Source organism: Nyctereutes procyonoides, unplaced genomic scaffold, assembly GCF_905146905.1.
Source record: "Nyctereutes procyonoides isolate TBG_1078 unplaced genomic scaffold, NYPRO_anot_genome, whole genome shotgun sequence".
Classification (NCBI taxonomy): domain Eukaryota; kingdom Metazoa; phylum Chordata; class Mammalia; order Carnivora; family Canidae; genus Nyctereutes; species Nyctereutes procyonoides.
Window position 1 is genome coordinate 6017814 of NW_026575131.1, and position 21332 is coordinate 6039145.

At 43.0% G+C, this 21332-nt stretch overlaps 2 protein-coding genes and 1 pseudogene across 3 annotated transcripts in view; 1 reads left to right on the forward strand and 2 right to left on the reverse strand.

The window, feature by feature from the left end:
- Nucleotides 1-62: 62 nt before the first annotated feature.
- LOC129522372 (replication protein A 32 kDa subunit-like) lies at nt 63-683 on the reverse strand (annotated as a pseudogene).
- A 5276-nt stretch (nt 684-5959) lies between these two features.
- MKRN2OS (MKRN2 opposite strand) lies at nt 5960-12789 on the forward strand. The gene is made up of 4 exons (XM_055343428.1): nt 5960-6210; nt 9937-9986; nt 11433-11595; nt 12393-12789. Exons 1-4 carry the CDS (start codon nt 5993-5995, stop codon nt 12631-12633), a joined length of 672 nt encoding a protein of 223 aa, XP_055199403.1. The 5' UTR covers nt 5960-5992; the 3' UTR covers nt 12634-12789.
- The window catches only part of TSEN2 (tRNA splicing endonuclease subunit 2), a 58488-nt gene continuing 48662 nt past the window's right edge, over nt 11507-21332 (reverse strand). The window contains exons 13-14 of one of the 2 annotated variants that reach the window (XR_008666853.1): nt 20121-20221; nt 11589-11716 (exon numbers count right to left, since the gene is read on the reverse strand). The gene's annotated coding sequence lies outside the window, so the exon portion shown is untranslated. Of the gene's footprint in view, nt 11717-20120; nt 20222-21332 lie in introns of both variants that reach the window. The other variant, XR_008666852.1, reaches the window with a different exon arrangement.

Here is a 21332-nt window from a genome sequence, read left to right on the forward strand (position 1 = left end):
AGACAACAGATTATGAAATCCGGTCCAGCTGGAAAATACCTGGGGTACTCAATTAGATCCAGTTAGTCTGCATCTGTGGATTTAAGTGATCATTGTCCACAGTGGAATAGATGTGGCCCTTCTTGCTAAGAAAATCCACAGCTTGCTTTATTGAGGCTACAGACATGTGTTGAAGCTGGTTCTTGAGATCCTGAAAGTTTAATCCTTCAGGTCTTGGACAAGCCTTAATCAAATTCAGCACCTGGCTTTGGGCCACAGTGAGGCCATTTGCTGGCATGGAGCTATTCCCACCAAAGTTCCCTGTTTCACCCATTCCTGGATTGCTGATAGGTGCTCTCCCTGCTGGGGGCTGGCTGTTAGATTTGCTCAGGATCATGTGTGCATTGACAACTTCCAGAATATGTTTGGTAAACTCATTCATATCCTCCAGAGGCATGATCTAAAGGCTACAAGGCTTTTTGTTGTTGTTGTTCTGAAAAGATCACAGATGGCCAGCCAGTTTCACATACGTCTCTGGAGGAACCACTGTGTTTTCACTGCTGGCATCATCTGTGTCAACCCACTGGCGGACATCCATGGGTGCAGCTGTCATGTCATCTATTTTGTATACAATGTTGGTTGGGGCCTTCTCTGCATGTCTGATTATACCCACAATAGTGACTTGTGAAATCTCAACATTCCCAATTTTGAACATTTCATCAACCACAACCACTTTCTCTACTCTTTGTTTCTATGAGTTTGACTTTTTTTTTTTTTTAAGATTTCATATATAAGTGATAACATGTAGTATTTGTCTTTTTCTGTCTGGCTTATTTTACTTAGCATAATGCCTTCCAAGTCCATCCATGTTGTTACAAATGAGATGTCCTTCTTTCTCTTTCTCATGGCTGAAAAATATTCCATTGTATAGCTATACACCACATCTTCTGTATCTATACACCACATCTTCTGTATCCATTTATATGTTGATTGACACTTAAGATGTCTCTATAACTTGGCTATTGTAAATAATGCTGCAATGAACATGGCAGTGAAGATAATACTTTGATATCCTGTTTTTATTTCCTTTGGCTATATATCTAGAAGTGGGATTCCTTGATCATATGGTAGTTGTATTTTTAATTTCTGGAGGAACCTCCATACTGTTTTTCATGGTTGCCGTACCAACCTACACAAGGATTCCCTTTTCTACATCTTTTTGAACACTCATCTCTTGTCTTTCTGATCACAGCCATTCTAACAGGTGTGAAGTGATATCTCAATGTGGTTTTGATTTGCATTTCCCTGATGATTAGTTATGTTAAGGGACTTATCAAGTATCTATTGGCCATTTGCATGTCTTCTTGTGGGAGAATATCTATTGATTGAGGTCTTCAGCCTGTTTTTAAATTGGATTGTTTGGTGGTTTTTTGTTTGTTTGTTTTTGTTTTCTATTGAGTTGTAGGAGTTCTTTATATACTCTGGATATTAACCTCTTATTAGATATATGATTTGCAAATACTCTCTCCCATTCTGTATGTTGCTTTTCAATTGATTTCTGGAAAGGGTGCCAAGACTGTTCAACAGAGAAACTCCTAAACATATTAGCTGGATTTCAACCCAATGCAGTTTTTATTCTAGTCAAAGCTCATATTGTCACATTTTGGCCTCTTCAGTTGGCTTCTGAGTCCTTTTCACATGAACCTACTAGTCTCTGATGATTTTCTTGCTACCTAGTCCGTGAAGATGTTTCAGGTTCATCTCAAACCTTTCCTGAACCCAGGCCTGGAATCAACCATTTCTCTAAGAAGCTCTGATTTCTTTCTTTCAGTGGGAAATGGTATTTCAAGAGTACAGTCTGCCCACTAAGGATATTTATTGGTTATTTATCCACCTTTTCAGTGAGCAGAGCAGGGTAAAAAAAAGTACACACTCGCCTGTACACACATGAAGATAAAATATGTCATGAGTTCATACTGTTATTCCTAATTCAAATTCAGGACTACAGGATTTTTATTTATCCTCTTCTACATTACATTTGCACCTCTTCCACACTTAAAATTTTCCTTCTGAGGGGATCCCTGGGTGGCGCAGCGGTTTGGCGCCTGCCTTTGGCCCAGGGCGCGATCCTGGAGACCCGGGATCGGGTCCCACGTCGGGCTCCCGGTGCGTGGAGCCTGCTTCTCTCTCTGCCTGTGTCTCTGCCTCTCTCTCTTTCTCTGTGTGACTATCATAAATAAATAAAAATTTAAAAAAAATTTCCTTCTGAGCTTCAACTAGAATAAAAAGTGCAAGTGGGTTGAAATCCAGCTAATATGTCTAGGAGTTCATTAAGTGACATTAGGCTAAAACAGATATGAAACTAACTGGGCACTTTCTGAGTATGTCAGAGATGTCCTCATTATCTTGACATGTGCATAAAGAATCAGGCATATATCCAATCCTTCCAGTATGCTTGTGCCACAGTGTAAGAGTTGAGGGGAAGTGTCTCCTTATACTATTATTCCACATAATGTATGAAAACAACATGATAGACTTAGAATATCATCACTGTACCCATGTCAGTGAATGAATGGATCTCTAAGCACTGAGAATAATGGGGCCTAACATAAAAAAAGAGTGAGGAGCAGATCTGATGTACCTCTGATGAGAGAACATGTTACCACTCACAGTCTTGCCAAGAGGATTGGATCTAAGTCTGATCCAGACTTAGATTGGATCTAAGTGTCTGGGTCCAGCTGCAAATTTAAAGGATGTACAGAGGGCACAGCAGTGTGTTGAACTGAACCCCGAGTAAGCAGATAGCAACAGACTGTGGGAGATGCTACAGGTCCAATGATTTGGATGCTTCATAGATATAAGAAAAATTAAGGGAAGGAAAAGGAGACAGAACTTAAAATACATAACAAAAGTGTTTAGATGAGCAAGATTAAACCATAGTATCTACAGATGCACACTTGGATGATGAAACCAAAATAAAGCACAAGGAATGATTACTTGAGTGGGATAGGGGTCACTTTTGGAGGAAGAAGAGGGATGAACATAAGAGGGGCCTCTGAGATGGCTAGGAAAATTTTCGTTCTTGACTTGAGTGATACTTACAAGGGTTCACAGTACAATAATTCACTAAACCATACATTTGTTTTATGTAATCATCTGTATCTGTTTTATTTTTACCATAAGAAGATTTTTAGAAATAGAGAAAATAAGGTTAAAAAAAGGATTAAAGATGCCTGTGTTTTATTTATTTTTTATTTACTTAAGATTTTATTTATTTATTCATGGGAAACACAGAGAGAGGCAGAGACATAGGCAGAGGGAGAAGCAAGCTTCCCGTGGGGAGCCTGTTGTGGGACTCGATCCCAGGACCCTGGAATCATGCCCTGAGCCAAAGGCAGATGCTCAACCACTGAGCCACCCAGGTGCCCCTTTTAAATGTTTTTAAATTTAGTTTTAAGTAATCTCTACACTCAACACAGGGCTCAAACTCACAACCCCAAGATCAAGGATCATAGGCTCTACCAACTGAGCCAGCCAGGTGGCTGAAGATGCCTGTGTGTGTGTGTGTGTGTGTGTTTTAAATAAAAGAGAATGCTAGTGTATTAAAAATGTTTATCAAGGCATGATGTCTCACTTCCTTTTCATAAGATTAAAAATGCCTCTGGGGCGCACCTGGTGGCTCAGTGGTTGAGCGTCTGCCTTTGGCTCAGGTCATGATCCCAGGACCCTGGGATCAAGTCCCACATCAGACTCCCTGCGGGGAGCCTGCTTCTCCTTCTGCCTGTGTCTCTGCCTCTCTCTCTGTGTTTCTCATGAATAGATCAATAAAATCTTAAAAAAACAAAAACAAAAACCATACCTCTTGGTATTGGTGTCACGAAGATGAATATATTCTCAGTTGAAAATACCTTGGGTCACTCAAATAATCAAACAATAGGTGCGTGGTTTATATTAATAATGAACAATCTCAGACCTTGGTTACCCAGGCTGGGCATCTAGCTATAGCCTGTCTGCCTTTACTGTAACAGAAGAAGGTGGTTGAAATGATTTCTAAGGTTTTTTCTAGTTCTATGAGTCTGATGATCATTTTCTTTTCTTTTCTTTTTTAAAGATTTTATTTATCAATTCACAAGAGACACACACAGAGAGAGGCAGAGACACAGGCAGAGGGAGAAGCAGGCTCCATGCAGTGGGACCGATGTGGGACTCAATCCAGGGACTCCAGGATTACGCCCTGAGCTGAAGGCAGCACTAAACCACTGAGCCACCTGGGCTGCCCTGATGATCATTTTCATATTAATACTTAACACACATTTTTCTATATTTCAGCACACTGTAATTTATTTATTTATTTATTTATTTTTTTTTATTTATGATAGTCACAGAGAGAGAGAGAGAGAGAGAGAGAGAGAGAGAGAGAGAGAGGCAGAGACATAGGCAGAGGGAGAAGCAGGCTCCATGCACCGGGAGCCCGATATGGGATTCGATCCCGGGTCTCCAGGATCGCGCCCTGAGCCAAAGGCAGGCGCCAAACCGCTGCGCCACCCAGGGATCCCTGTAATTTATTTAAATGCATGCTGTGAAACATTTTTCTGAAGTAACTATACCTGCCATGATACCCACAGGTCTTCCCTTTACTCTTGGCTTTCTCTGGAACTATAGGCATCAATAGGGGATTAGTTAAATAAAGCATGGTACAGGGGTGCCTGTCTGGCTCAGTCAAAAGCACATATAAGGGACGCCTAGGTGACTCAGTGGTTGAGTGTTTGCCTTTGGCTCAGGGTGTGATCCCAGGGTCCTGGGATTAAGTCCCACATCAGGCTCCCCATGGGGAATCTGCTTCTCCCTCTGCCTATGTCTCTGCCTCTTTCTGTGTCTCTCTCATGAATAAATAAATAAAATCTTAAAAAGAAATGCATACAACTCTTGATTTCAGGGTTGTGAGTTTGAGCCCCATGTTGAGTGTCGTGATTACTTAAAAAAAAAAAAAAAAAGTGTGGTGCAACCAAACTATGGATTCCTAGGCAATCATCTGAAAGGATGAGCTGGACCTATAGTCCTAATATTGTAGATAAATTTCCAAGATGAGAGAAATAAACACATTTCAAACCAGTAAATGGTGATTTCAGTTTACTGATACCACGACACTGGGATTTGAAAAATTATGTGGAAATATTCATTTACCTTACCATTAGTTTTCTCAGGGAACAGGATTTGGTGAGTGGGAAAATTTTATGGAGGAACTGGGGACATGACTTTTTTTTTCTGACCTTTTTTGCAGTTTCTGAAAATTATTTTAAAATTGAGCATGTAGTTAAAAGTCCAGTTTGATGAATTTCCACAAACTGAATACTCTAATAAACTCAACCCCTTGATAATGAATCAGAGCAGCCCCAGACCACAGAAACTGCCTCCTGCGCTCTCCCTCCCACCCTCACCTGGGGCAACCACTATCCTTATTTCTAACTGTGTTGTTAATTTTTTATGAGCAACATTACTTCTGCAATATGAAACATCAAAAGAAAATAGCCTCCAAGGATTTCATGTATTTATCCAACAACAAAACAACATTACCTATTCTAGAAACACAGAAATAAATGTGGGTCCTAACTCCAAGAAGTTCACAGACTAATGACTAATCAAATATCAGAACCCTAGTAAAAGCAGGAATCCACTCCTGCCAGTGCAAGGCAACACTCAAGGAAGCGAAGGAAGGTTTCACAGAAAAGTAGGGCTTAAAGGATGAGTAGGCGCTGTGTGTTGGCGGTTGCAAAGTGTGGAAGGCTGGGAAGAAACTTTTTAAGTGAGCACAAATGAAAACTAGCTCTTTAAAACACCAGTTTATGGGGCGGTCTGGTTACTGGTTAATCCTCTTGGGTTTGGCTTCTGAAGCCGTCAATCAGAATGACATCATTGCTGATCAGGTTACTCGGGAGGTGTACATTTGCTAGCCAGGGAAAGAGGAAAAGGAAGTCTTGGGAAACGGCTCCTGGTTGCCCAGGATAGGAAAACCATGCAGCGTATAGAGGCTGGAAAGCCATTAATTAAATTCAACCACTGTAAGAAATACATCTACAGCTTCAGTGTGCCCCAGTGCTGCCCCCTTTGCCAGCAGGTCATGGGCTCGAGGAAGCTGGAGGAAGCACCTGTTAGCATCTGCAATCCGTTTACCAACGGGCATCAAGAAAAATGTTCATTCCTCCTTAGACCAACTCAAGGGACGTTTCTTAGGTACAGTGTTTTTCTGAGTGTTATATTAAGTGATTCTGTAAACTTTTCCTTCTGTGTTGTAGTCACTAAAACTTTTTCTTTAAAGATTTATTTATTTTAGGGAGAGAGAGAGCGCGCGCGAGTGAGGCAGGTTGGGGGGTGGACGGCTGCGGGTTGGGGCAGAGGGAGAAGGAAAGAGAGAGAATTTCCAGCAGACTCCCTGCCGAGCCGCAGAGCCCATTGCGGGGCAGAGCGGCAGACACAGCCCCATGAGATCCCATGACTCTGAGTGGAAACCAAGAATTGGACGCTTAGCCCATCAAGCTACCCAGACACCCCGAAAACTTTTTCTAATGTGTGCTACACAGTGTGAGGTTTGGTGGGTAATCTTGCCAGTGTTTGGGCATTAAATCCTAAAATGTAGGTCTCTTTATTTCATAAAGATAGATGGTGTACGTACTTCCCTAGAGTGAGAAGTGCAAGACTATATGAATAAGGGAAGGTCAAACCTGCTTATACAATCTTAAGAGAGGAAAACTGATAGCTTGGAGATTTTTTTTACCTATAAATTTTGTGCTAAGAGGCTAACTGGGAAAATGACCCAGTAGTTACTCTAATCAAAATGATTTCTTTACTGCGAGTTAGTCTGTAACTTCTGTGACAAAGAGGTACAATGTACAAAGCCTGAAGAAAGGCTATGTATAGACTATTCTGCATGGGGATGAATTAAATTGCAGACCAGAGGGGGTCTACCTCAGTTGTGGATACCACCTGACTTTAAGAAAGATTTCAGTAATCAAAAGAAAGGACTGTGCCTCCTGTGGAGTTTACAAATGGAATTAGAAGTGGCCCAGTGTGAGCCAGGTGTGAGAGCATGGGACACTACGGAATGATGGCATGTGCTTTAGGAAGTATGGTCATAAGCATCATTGTGACCTAGTGCTGAGACCTCCTGGCCTCTTTGAAACCTACCCTCTCAATTCCCATGTACCCTCAAGAGCACTGGTTTGGGATAAGACAATTGGAGTTGTCTATTCACTTCTCTGCTTACTAACTTCCTTAATTGATTTTCTTCCTGTCTTTACATGGGTGAAATGAAGCAAAGTGTGCAGGGTACCTCATGCCTGACCCTCCCTGGATGACGCAGGGTGCAGAGAGAACAGTGCCACAAAGCCCCCAATTCCTCTCCCAGTTCAGCTCCAGCCCATCCAGAGTCTCTGTTCCTCATCTACAAAATGAGGGTCCTGCTGACCTTGCAGTGTGGTGAGGTTCAGTGGTAAGGGAGAAAAACCTGGCCCAGGCACCAGTCATGATGTTGAGCCAACATTGTCCTTTCCATCCTATTCTTATACTCAGTTCAGAATGTAACTGGCAGAAACTTTATTTCTCTCATATGAATGATGAAGCCCAAAATGTTTTGTAAGAGCCCTTCATTCATACTGACTTGGGAGTATTACCTGCTGGATCCCAAAAGCTTTTGAATGAAGTGATTAAAATTCAGAATTTATTCCCCATAACTTTGGTTCATTCAACAATCCTTACTTAGCAGCTCTGTGTGAGAAATGCTAGGGATGTCACTGTGATGGAGCCACAGCCCTGCTCTCTAGAACATGATAGGCTTTCAGGTTGTACCCTAATAAGCATTTATTTATTCTATGATGTGGTAGCAATACTGATGGGCCTGGCCTTGCTTGGTGATGTTGAAACAGGTTGTATGCCCTGGCATCCTCCCATCCCCTTAGGCTGGGATCTGCAGAACCCTAAGTAGTCCCCTGCCCACCAGACCTTCTGAGGCCAAATTCCAAACTGTTCCTTTCTCTTTCATCCAAATTCCAAAACCTCAGGACGGACTCCCACAACTCACCTTGAGACAGTTTCACCTACTTTGTAAGAGAGAACCTGCAATAACCCAAAGGAATCACTGAGGTTCTAATCAAACTGGGTTAAGATCTCTTAGGGCTGCCACATAGGGTTGTGTAGGTTGTGGACTGCATAAAGCTGCCTGGCCAAGATGGTTTTGGGTCTTGAAACTCAGTCTGCACTACACTTGCCAAGCCAAACACTCTGGGCAGAACTGCATCTGCAGGAAGAAGGGGCACTTTTTCTTAACTTATACAAAGGTGTTGTATGGGAGAGGAATGGCCCTCATGCTATGACATGTTTCTGTAACATTCTATATTTTGCTCCCTAGGAGCACTTAGCTATTAAAAACTTGTTAAACTAAGTCTTCTGCGGAAATGAGCAAACTCCAAGAGGGTATAGACTCGTCAGTCTTATTTCCTGTTGTGCCACTAGCCCTTCACTTCAAAGGCCCACAGTTTATACCCCAGTAAACATCTGTGCAGGACTGGGAAACCAATGAAGGACAGGGGGAGGGAAGGAACACCTGGGATTCAGGAGGAGACAAAGTGCAGTGATGTGCTCAGCAGTGATCTTTGGGTAGATCACACAGTAAGTGCAGTGTTGCACAGTCAGACCCGTAGTTTTGCTCAGTTTCATTCTCAGCCTCTGAACCCATGGGGTCTCAAAACACTCAGAGTGGCTGCAACAAGATGGCCAGGGGGATCACTCTGAAGGTGGGACCGCTGTTTGTGTTCTTGGTCATTTTTTTTTAAATGAATATCCATAAGGTCTTTTATTTTATTTTATGATAGTCACAGAGAGGGAGAGAGAGGCAGAGACACAGGCAGAGGGAGAAGCAGGCTCCATGCACCGGGAGCCCGATATGGGATTCGATCCCGGGTTTCCAGGATCGCGCCCTGGGCCAAAGGCAGGCGCCAAACCGCTGCGCCACCCAGGGATCCCCCTCTTGGTCATTTTAAAGCTTGGAACTGCTTGCTTTCATGAGGAACCTGCAGTATGATGAAGGAACTTCATCCTTTAATGATTACCTCTGATTTATTCGACATCTGTATGTGGCAGGCACTCAACAGGCATTTTATTCGTCCAACCAGCTTGCTGGTGGGGGTGGGGGTGGGGGTGGTGTTTATGATGTTCCCATTTTACAGATGAGGAAACTGAGATTAGAGAGAAAAAATGACTCGCTAGGAAGTGATGGCCTGGAATCGTATATGAAGGTTAAATCATATGGAGTCACAGATTTATTTATTTTATTTTTTATTTTTAAAAGATTTTATTTATTTATTCATGAGAGACGCAGAAAGAGAGGCAGAGACACAGGCAGAGGGAGAAGCAGGCTCCATGCGGGGAACCCTAGGATGTAGGACTTGATCCCAGGTCTCCAGGATCATGCCCTGGGCTGAAGGTGGCGCTAAACCGCTGAGCCACCCGGGCTGCCCAAGGAGTCACAGATTTAATGAACAGTCTCAGGTAAAAAGTAATTTCAGGAAACAAGGGCTGTCTAGGAAAAGTGGGTGTGGCTGCGGGCTACAAAGACCAAAAGACACAACTTTAGTTTTGATGGTAGAGGTCCACTGAGATGCACTCAGGATCCTTTCCCCAGTCAGCCTGATGAACAGGCTGTAACCTCACCTATAAGAAGGAAAGAATGAGGAGCTCCTTCAACAACTGACCTTCAGGTGTGCCCCTCTGCTGGGGAGCCGAGAGTTAAGCTGACTCTATGCTCCAGCAAGGCTGGCCTCCCAGCACACACAACCTTTTGAAATGGCAGGGGACGGAGAAGGGGAGGCAAGAAAATCCAGGTAGGGGATCAGGGGAGTATTTTCTACCTCAAATGTACTCTTGGCTCAACCAGTTTTTGGTTTGGACTCTTCACGTTTCTTTCAGGGAGTATGATGGAAGGTCTGATCTTCACGTTGGAATAACCAACACAAATGGTGAGTGCACTGTCACTGCCTTTTTTTTTTTCTCTCTCTCTCTTTTTTTTTTTTAAGTGAAAAAGTCCCCACAATACCTAGTTAGGGGAGAGCGGTGTTTCCAGAGAAAAAGTGATGATGACAACATTTATTTAGGGAATTCCTCTTTTCCTGGGTTCTCCTACCACACTAAATGGTGGGCAATGCTACTCTGCAAAAGAGAAATACTTGACAGCAACTTAGCACTGATAGTACGAAGTATTTCAAAGCTCTTTAATGTTTTCTCAGCCAAGAGTATCGCAAGTCTGTTTTCTTTTCTTTTTTTTTTTTTAAGGTTTTATTTATTTATTCATGAGAGATACAGAGAGAGAGGCAGAGACACAGGCAGAGGGAGAAGCAGGCTTCCCTGCAGGGAGCCCAATGAGCGACTCAATCCTAGGACCCCGGGATCATGCCCTGAGTGTAAAGGTAGACTCTCAACTACTGAGCTACCCAGGTGCCCTGTTTTGTTGGGTTTTTAAGAAATGAACAAACAGAAGTCTGGAGAGGTTGTAGTATCCATGATTTCTTGTGTTGGAACCAGAATCTGGACCCAGCCCACTGCCACTGGGGTCTCTAGGGACTGGGCAGGGGTCTCAGGGATATATCAGAGGATAGAGCACCTGAGCATGTGGTGGGGCCCACGGTTGTACACTTTAAAAAAAAGTGTACATTTAAACAAAGCAGTTCCTTTAGCCACAGTTAGCTCTGAGGGCACAGCCTGGAAGCCCCAAAACCAGAAAATTTGGTCTGCAGGCAGAGGGCCTGGCACCCCAGTCACAGGGAGGTGTGGGCCTGGGGGTTAGAGCAAGGCTGGGCAGGGGGAGGCTGTGATCACAGGCCTTCCAGGTGAAGTCTGAATTCGGCTTTTCTGTATCCACTCAAGGCAGGAGAAACTGACCAGTGAACAGAAACCCAGGACTGGGTTTTTGGACTCAAATTTACCCACACGAATTGTCAAATTTATGACCCATTATCTCAGTGGAAATTACTGCTGATTTAAGGAAACAAGACAGACCCACTTGTACCCAGAAAACTTTTGGAGAGGATGATCCTTGGCTCTATTATTGTCTCCATTTCCCGGGGGCAACTTCATGGTGCTAAAGAGCACGGGGAGCAAGAACTGGGCTTCCCTGAAAGAAATGATTTACTGAGGGCAGGGGAGGCAGGGGCTCCAATACCCCTGACCCTCCCAGACTCTAGGCAAGACTCCATCTAAATCTGTCAGGTGAGTGGCTGCCTCCCCTGCTGGATCCTGGAGGGGAGTCCAGGGCCTCTCGTGATCTCTTAATGTTTGACAGTAATCAGAACGTACAATCTGGAGAACTTTATGTAAAGTTACTACAGGGGCTACTCTCATTTTCTGACCTCTTATCACAGAGGTGCATTTTCCATTAAACTTCCGCATGACTCTAGTTTTCGTTGCAGGAATTGTGTATAATTACACCATGCACGGTGTCCAGCGAGATGAAGCAGGATGGGAGCAGAGTGTGAGCATCCCATTACTGCAGCCTGGCATGTTTGGACTGATGGATCAGTGGGACAAGTACCTGGAAGACTTCTCCAGCACCGGGGCCTGGCTGCCCCAGAGGTATGGGGCTGCAGGGACTACCTGTTCCTTGGCCTTTGTTCACCACACGGGTGTGACCCCAGCTCAGGGCACTCTTAAGCCGTGTTTAGTTCATGTTGATCCTGTACCAAGATGGTATTACCTGTAACAAAGTTGAAACAGCGGTTGAATTACTTTGGGTTTTCTGCAGAGGTGAGCCAGAAAATACTTACACAACAGAGTCACAGTATTTTAAGAACTGAACTGAAAGGACAGCTTACTACTCTAGCTATTTGATTAGATATTTTTACATACTTAACATTTAATATGTACAGCAAAGGCCATATTATATTCCCTTAACATTTTTAAAATATGTTTAAAATGTAAAAATACCTAACATTTTTTTTTGATTTAGCAATTTTGAAATTTCTCAATTTCTTGCTTCCTCAACACTTTTGATATATAGTATACTTGTGGACCTAATCATTTTGAGGCTTCCTTACAATAGGTTAGACACTGGGATACCCTAAAACTTAGAAATGGAATTCCATTTCTAGAATGTCAGTTCCCCCTGTTGGCAGTTTCTGTACAACTTGTCACGGCTCTGAATGTCTAGGCAAGTCCACTCCTATCCTACTTAAGTCGCAGATAGAAATAGCCCAAGCTGCCAAGTATCCCTCAGAACCACACCCCTGGGAGCTCTGTCGTCAAGGGGGCTGGCATAGCCAGTGTGCTAAGAGCCCGATTTCAACTCTGCAAGTCCCTTGGCAGCTTGATGGCCTGTGCTCGAGCAGCTTTTAAGCATAAGCCTTCCCTTCTCAACATCCTTGTTTTGTAAGGTATCAAGAAGACCATCACAACTGCTACAGTTACACCCTCACATTCATTAACTGCATTCTGACCACAGAAGGCAAGCAGCAACTGGACAAAGGTGAGTTCACGGAGAAGTATGTAGTTCCAAGGACCAGGAAGGCCTCCAAGTACATCACACTCTACCGGGCGATAGAGGAGCGTGGCTTCTACGTGACCGACCACCCTGATGAAGAGACTAACTCTCCTGAGGGGAGTGGTTTGTGTTGAGTGAAGGACGGCATCTTTAGTGGCTACAAGGGATTTCTATGTGTGTTCAGTTGTGGTTAAACACAGTGTTAACAGCTTTCTTTTAAGCATATTTCTACTTACTGCAGCATAAGTATTTATGGAATTAATAAAAATTGCCCTGGGTTTTAAAACTTATATGCATTACAACTAAATTATCCTCATAATGGTTTAGTTTTTAAAAACTGAGGTTCCTTGTTACAGCATAAAGTGGCAGCATCTTTTATTCACAGAACAATGAAAATTATTCCTATAATTAAAGCCGAACAAATTCACCTTTCCATGTGAACCCAGAAAGTGGGGATTTGTAGAAAGGTGAGAGAAACACTATTTATTTAGATTTTATTTATTTATTTGAGAGAGAAAGGAGAGAGACAGGGAGGGAGAGGGAGAAGCTGACTCCCTGCTGAGCACAGAGCCAGATGTGGGGCTGGAGCCCAGGACCCTGAGATCAGGACCTGAGCCCAAGGCAGACATTCAACCTACTGAGCCACCTAGGCACCCCACCATGTGCTTTTTAAATAAAAACAATCAGGGGAATTCATAAATTGTGTCTCAAGAGTGCCTGAGTGGCTCATTTGGTTAAGTGTCTGCCTTGGGCTCGGGTCATGCTCTCAGGGTCCTGGGCTCTAGCCCCACATCAGGCTCCCTGGTCAGTGAGGAGCTGGCTTCTCCCTCTCCCTCTGCCTCTGCCTCTGCCTCTGCCCCTGCCCCCATCTTGTATGCTCTCTCTCAAATAAATACCTAGAAAAATAAAAAAAATAAAAGGCACATTGTAACCTTTTGACAGTAATAGTGAAAGAAGGAAAAAAGGAAAGAAGGGAGGGAGGGAGGGAGGAAGGGAAAGAAAAAGAAAAAGAAAGAAAGAAAGAAAGAAAGAAAAAAAGAAAAGAAAGGAAAGAAAGAAAGAAAGAAAGAAAGAAAGAAAGAAAGAAAGAAAGAAAGAGAAAGTAAGTTTCAGAATCTAAGTTAGGAAATGGGCTCCACTTCCTTATTAGCCTTTCTGAGCCTATATGCAAAGTGGATGGCAATTCCTTAAATTAATCTGCTTCCATCTCATTTTACCTGACCTGACTTGAGGAGCCTGGGGTGTTGAGTTGACCAAAGCTAAGTACATCCCCTGTATTTGTTTATTTTTTAAACTATTTCTTTAATCTCTACAGCCAGCACGGGACTCAAACTCATAACTCCGAGATCAAGAGCTGCATGCTCTTCTGACTGAGCCAGCCTGCGCCCCTGCCCTGGCTACTTTATTATTTTTTTTAAATTTTTTTTTATGAAACAAAGTATTCTTATTGGTGTTCAATTTACCAACATACAGAATAACACCCAGTGCTCATCCCCTCAAGTGCCCCCCTCAGTGCCCATCACCCATTCACCCCACTCCCTGCCCTCCTCCCCTTCCACCACCCCTAGTTCGTTTCCCATAGTTAGGAGTCTTCATGTTCTGTCTCCCTTTCTGATATTTCCCACACATTTCTTCTCCCTTCCCTTATATTTCCTTTCACTATTATTTATATTCCCCAAATGAATGAGAACATATAATGTTTGTCCTTCTCTGATTGACTTACTTCACTCAGCATAATACCCTCCAGTTCCATCCACGTCGAAGCAAATGGTGGGTATTTGTCGTTTCTAATGGCTGAGTAATATTCCATTGTACACATAAACCACATCTTCTTTATCCATTCATCTTTCGATGGACACCGAGGCTCCTTCCACAGTTTGAGGCTCCTTCCACAGTTTGGCTATTGTGGACATTGCTGCTATAAACATTGGGGTGCAGGTGTCCCGGCGTTTCATTGCATCTGTATCTTTGGGGTAAATCCCCAACAGTGCAATTGCTGGGTCATAGGGCAGGTCTATTTTTAACTCTTTGAGGAACCTCCACACAGTTTTCCAGAGTGGCTGCAGCAGTTCACATTCCTACCAACAGTGTAAGAGGGTTCCCTTTTCTCCGCATCATTTTCCCCATTCTCACTGGTGTGAGGTGGTATCTCATTGTGGTTTTGATTTGTATTTCGCTGATGGCAAGTGATGCAGAGCATTTTCTCATGTGCATGTTGGCCATGTCTATGTCTTCCCCTGTGAGATTTCTCTTCATGTCTTTTGCCCATTTCATGATTGGATTGTTTGTTTCTTTGGTGTTGAGTTTAAGAAGTTCTTTATAGATCTTGGAAACTAGCCCTTTATCTGATACGTCATTTGCAAATATCTTCTCCCATTCTGTAGGTTGTCTTTTAGTTTTGTTGACTGTATCCTTTGCTGTGCAAAAGCTTCTTATCCTGATGAAGTCCCAATAGTTCATTTTTGCTTTTGTTTCTTTTGCCTTCGTGGATGTATCTTGCAAGAAGTTACTGTGGCCAAGTTCAAAAAGGGTGTTGCCTGTGTTCTCCTCTAGGATTTTGATGGAGTCTTGTCTCACATTTAGATCTTTCATCCATTTTGAGTTTATCTTTGTGTGTGGTGCAAGAGAGTGGTCTAGTTTCATTCTTCTGCATGTGGATGCCCAATTTTCCCAGCACCATCTATTGAAGAGACTGTCTTTCTTCCAGTGGATTGTCTTTCCTCCTTTATCGAATATTAGTTGACCATAAAGTTCAGAGTCCACTTCTGGGTTCTCTATTCTGTTCCATTGATCTATGTGTCTGTTTTTGTGCCAGTACCACACTGTCTTGATGACCACAGCTTTGTAGTACAGCCTGAAATCTGGCATTGTGATGCCCCCAGCTATGGTTTTGTTTTTTAAAATTCCCCTGGCTATTTGGGGTCTTTTCTGATCCCACACAAATCTTAAAATAATTTGTTCTAACTCTCTGAAGAAAGTCCATGGTATTTTGATAGGGATTGCATTAAACGTGTAAATTGCCCTGGGTAACATTGACATTTTCACAATATTAATTCTGCCAATCCATAAGCATGGAATATTTTTCCATCTCTTTGTGTCTTCCTCAATTTCTTTCAGAAGTGTTCTATAGTTTTTAGGGTATAGATCCTTTACCTCTTTGGTTAGGTTTATTCCTAGGTATCTTATGCTTTTGGGTGCAATTGTAAATGGGATTGACTCCTTAATTTCTCTTTCTTCAGTCTCATTGTTAGTGTATAGAAATGTCACTGATTTCTGGGCATTGATTTTGTATCCTGCCACACTGCCAAATTGCTGTATGAATTCTAGCAATCTTGGGGTGGAGGCTTTGGGTTTTCTTTTTTTTTTAAATTTTATTTATTTATGATAGGCACACAGTGAGAGAGAGAGAGGCAGAGACACAGGCAGAGGGAGAAGCAGGCTCCATGCACCGGGAGCCCGATATGGGATTCGATCCCGGGTCTCCAGGATCGCGCCCTGGGCCAAAGGCAGGCGCTAAACCGCTGCGCCACCCAGGGATCCCGGCTTTGGGTTTTCTATGTAGAGTATCATGTCATCGGCGAAGAGGGAGAGTTTGACTTCTTCTTTGCCAATTTGAATGCCTTTAATGTCTTTTTGTTGTCTGATTGCTGAGGCTAGGACTTCCAGTACTATGTTGAATAGCAGTGGTGAGAGTGGACATCCCTGTCTTGTTCCTGATCTTAGGGGAAAGGCTCCCAGTGTTTCCCCATTGAGAATGATATTTCCTGTGGGCTTTTCGTAGATGGCTTTTAAGATGTCGAGGAATGTTCCCTCTATCCCTACACTCTGAAGAGTTTTGATCAGGAATGGATGCTGTATTTTGTCAAATGCTTTCTCTGCATCTAATGAGAGGATCATATGGTTCTTAGTTTTTCTCTTGCTGATATGATGAATCACATTGATTGTTTTACGAGTGTTGAACCAGCCTTGTGTCCTGGGGATAAATCCTACTTGGTCATGGTGAATAATTTTCTTAATGTACTGTTGGATCCTATTGGCTAGTATCTTGTTGAGAATTTTTGCATCCATGTTCATCAGGGATATTGGTCTGTAATTCTCCTTTTTGGTGGGGTCTTTGGTTTTGGAATTAAGGTGATGCTGGCCTCATAGAATGAATTTGGAAGTACTCCATCTCTTTCTATCTTTCCAAACAGCTTTAGTAGAATAGGTATGGTTTCTTCTTTAATCGTTTGATAGAATTCCCCTGGGAAGCCATCTGGCCCTGGACTCTTGTGTCTTGGGAGGTTTTTGATGACTTCTTCAATTTCCTCCCTGGTTATTGGCCTGTTCAGGTTTTCTATTTCTTCCTGTTCCAGTTTTGGTAGTTTGTGGCTTTCCAGGAATGCGTCCATTTCTTCTAGATTGCCTAATTTATTGGCGTAGAGCTGTTCATAATATGTTTTTAAAATCGTTTGTATTTCCTTGGTGTTGGTAGTGATCTCTCCTTTCTCATTCATGATTTTATTAATTTGAGTCTTCTCTCTCTTCTTTTTAATAAGGCTGGCTAATGGTTTATCTATCTTATTAATTCTTTCAAAGAACCAACTCCTGGATCTGTTGATCTGTTCCATAGTTCTTCTGGTCTCGATTTCGTTGAGTTCTGCTCGAATCTTTATTAACTCTCTTCTGCTGGGTGTAGGATCTATTTGCTGTTTTTTCTCTAGCTCCTTTATGTGTAAGGTTAGCTTTTGTATTTGAGTTCTTTCCAGTTTTTGAATGGATGCTTGTATTGCAATGTATTTCCCACTCAGGACTGCTTTTGCTGCATCCCAAAGATTTTGAAGGGTTGTATCTTCATTCTTATTAGTTTCCATGAATCTTTTTAATTCTTCCTTAATTTCCTGGTTGACCCTTTCATCTTTTAGCAGGATGGTCCTTAACCTCTACGTGTTTGAGGTCCTTCCAAACTTCTTGTTGTGATTTAGTTCTAATTTCAAGGCATTATGGGCTGAGAATATGCAGGGGATGATCCCAATCTTTTGGTATCGGTTCAGACCTGATTTGTGACCCAGTATGTGGTCTATTCTGGAGAAAGTTCCATGTGCACTTGAGAAGAATGTATATTCAGTTGAGTTTGGATGTAAAGTTCTGTAGATATCTGTGAAATCCATCTGGTCCAGTGTATCATTTAAAGCTCTCGTTTCTTTGGAGATGTGCTTAGAAGACCTACCGAGTACAGAAAGAGCTAGATTGAAGTCACCAAGTATAAGTGTATTAATATCTAAGTATTTCTTCACTTTGGTTATTAATTGATTGATATATTTGGCAGCTCCCACATTCGGGGCATATATATTGAGGATTGTTAAGTCCTCTTGTTGGATAGATCCTTAAGTATGATATAGTGTCCCTCTTCATCTCTCACTACAGTCTTCGCAGTAAATTTTAGTTTATCTGATATAAGGATGGCTACCCCTGCTTTCTTTTGAGGACCATTCGAATGATAAATGGTTCTCCAACCTTTTATTTTCAGGCTGTAGGCGTCCTTCTGTCTAAAATGAGTCTCTTGTAGACAGCAAATAGATGGGTCCTGCTTTTTTATCCAGTCTGAAACCCTGCGCCTTTTGATGGGGTCATTAAGCCCGTTCACGTTCAGAGTTACTATTGAAAGATATGAGTTTAGTGTCATCATATCTATTCAGTCCTTGTTTTTGTGGATTGTTCCACTGAACTTCTTCTTAAAGGGGAATTTTAAGAGTCCCCCTTAAAATTTCTTGCGGAGCTGGTTTGGAGGTCACATATTCTTTTAGTTCCTGCCTGTCTTGGAAGCTCTTTATCTCTCCTTCCATTTTGAATGAGAGCCTTGCTGGATAAAGTATTCTTGGCTGCATGTTCTTCTCATTTAGGACCCTGAATATATCCTGCCAGCCCTTTCTGGCCTGCCAAGTCTCTGTGGAGAGGTCTGCTGTTACCCTAATACTCCTCCCCATAAAAGTCAGGGATTTCTTGTCTCTTGCTGCTTTAAGGATCTTCTCTTTATCTTTCGAATTTGCAAGCTTAACTATTAAATGTCGAAGTGTTGAATGGTTTTTATTGATTTTAGGGGGGGGATCTCTCTATTTCCTGGATCTGAATGCCTGTTTCCCTTCCCAGATTAGGAAAGTTTTCAGCTATGATTTGTTCAAATACATATTCTGGCCCTCTGTCCCTTTTGGCGCCCTCAGGAACCCCAATTAAATGTAGGTTTTTCTTCCTCAGGCTGTCGTTTATTTCCCTTAATCTATCTTCATGGTCTTTTGTTTGTTTCTTTTTTCCTCAGTTTCCCTCTTTGCCATCAACTTGTCTTCTATGTCACTCACTCATTCTTCCACCTCATTAACCCTCGTCGTTAGGACTTCTAGTTTGGATTGCATCTCATTCAATTGATTTTTAATTTCTGCCTGATTGGATCTAAATTCTGCAGTCATGAAGTCTCTTGAGTCTTGAGTCTCTTTATGCTTTATTCTAGAGCCACCAGTAGCTGTATAATAGTGCTTCTGAATTGGCTTTCTGACATTGAATTGTAATCCAGATTTTGTAACTCTGTGGGAGAGAGGACGGTTTCTGAGTCTTTCTTTTGAGGTGAGGTTTTCCTTCTAGTCATTTTGCTCAGTGCAGAGTGGCCAAAAACAAGTTGTATTGGGAAAAGGAGAAAAAGAGAGAGAGAAAAAAAGGAAAGAAAAGAGAAAAAGAAAAAAGAAAAAAGGAAGAAAAAAAGGAAAAAAGAAAAAAAGAAAGAAAAAGAAAGGATAAAAAAGGGTGGGGGAAGCAAACAAATCAAAAAGCAAAAACAAACAAACAAAAAACAAAACAAACAAACAAACAAAAAACCACGGGGTGTATCCTCTGATTCTGTAGACTTTAAGTCCCTTGACTTCCCCTGGAACTGGTCTGTCCAGCTGGTCTTCTGGGGGAGGGGCCTGCTGTGCTGATTTTCAGGTGTTAGCACTTGGGGGAGCTGCTCTGCCCCTGCCTGCTGCAGGGCTCAGCGGGGTTGTTTACCCCGTGAGGCCCCAGGAGGAACAGGCCCAGTGGTTACGGCAGCTCTGGAAGCCTGGATTCAGCCACCGCAGGAACTACGGGGCTCTCGGTCTGCAGGGCCTGGAGGCTCCGGGGCGGGGCCGCTGATCTGCTCAGCTCGGGGCAGGAGCGTCCTTGCTGTCCTGGGCCCTCCCGGCCTCTGCCTGTCCCGGGGGAGGCCGGATCCTGGGCTGTGTCCCGGCGCCCTGTGCTCCGGGGCCTGCGCTGTAGGATTCGCGCTCCCGCCCCGCAGCCCCCTCCGCGGAGCCGCCGCCCGAGCCCCTCCGAGCTGCTCCGGCCCCGCCGTGCGCGCTGCAGCCCTTAGGGAGCTCGGCGCACTCTCCCGGGGCGCAGGTGTCTGTTAGTGTCCCCGGGAGCCCCAGGGCATCCCCGCCCTCCTGGGTCCTGCTCCACCTCCCTGCGGGCCCCTTTCCGCCCGCCGGGAAGGTTGGTGCAGCTCCTGCTCCTCCGGGACGGGGCTCTCCTGTCCTGGGGACACTCGCCCCGGCCTCAGCCCGGCTCCTCGCGGGGCCCCTCCCCCTCGGAGGCCTTTTGTTCCTTTATTTCTTTTTCCCCGTCTTCCTACCTTGATAGAAGCGTGAACTCTTCTCACTGTAGCATTCCAGCTGGTCTCTCTTTAAAATCTCAGGCCGAATTCGTAGATTTTCAGGATGATTTGAAGGTTATCTAGGTAATTTGGTGGAGACAGGTGACTTGGGGACCCTACTCTTCCACCATCTTGCCCCCCTGGCTACTTTAAATGCAGAATTCAGTAAGAACACAATGAAAGGTCGACTTCTTTCTTTAATATCTTCAGGGGGAGGAAGGGGACAACTGGGATGAGTAATTATAAAGAAATGGGGTGGCTTTTAACAACCACATCAGAATTTGTATATCCAAATGATCACTGAGCTTTAAATAGCCAAAGAGCAAAACATTTCATCATTCCTCTCTGGAAACTGCCTCCAGAATTCACTTTGTTTTTGCCCAAATGTGATATACTAGCATACCTAATCTTACTCCCCAGCTATGGCACCACATCAATGAGGTCTAATTTCAAAAACCGAATCCATCTTCAAGGAACCAATAATTCATTAATTTATTCATAAAAGACATTTAGAAGACTTGCTACAGACTCTTAAAGTCTGTTTCCAAAGAGACATTTGGGTAACATTTCAGCACTTGGTAACTTCAGTGGAAAAAAAAAATACATGGCATCTAATATACTTGCATCTATAAGTTCAGGTACTTTAAAGAAAAATGAAACTTCCCACCCAGACTATGATACCACTCTAAACAGAATCATGACTACTATTCTGTGGTGTTCAAGAAATCGTAAAGATATCACAGGGTAAAGATGAAAAAAGTGCTGAGTTTGGGAAATATTCCAATTTGTCCCTATTCTCTTAACACACTATTTTAGGACTCTACTTTTCCTGTCTAGTTTAAAAAAAATTATTTAAATTCAATTTGCCAACATATATATAGTATAACATCCAGTGCTCATCTCAACCTAATTGTTTACCCCATTACTGATAATCAGAGCAGCTGCATTTAATGAGTATCATCAAGGATTCCACACTTGAATAAACTTCTTAATCTTTCTTCCCTTTTAATCCTTAAGACCACCTTGTGAGGTAGGTACTAGCAATGTGCCCATTTTACAGAAGAAAAGGGAAACTGAGGAAATGTCTTGCCCAAAGTCACACAGTGGGAACATCAGAGATCAGACCTAGGTTTGACAGCAGAGGCCCTGCCCTTAACCCCTGGGCCACCTGGCAACCTGAAAGCAACCAAT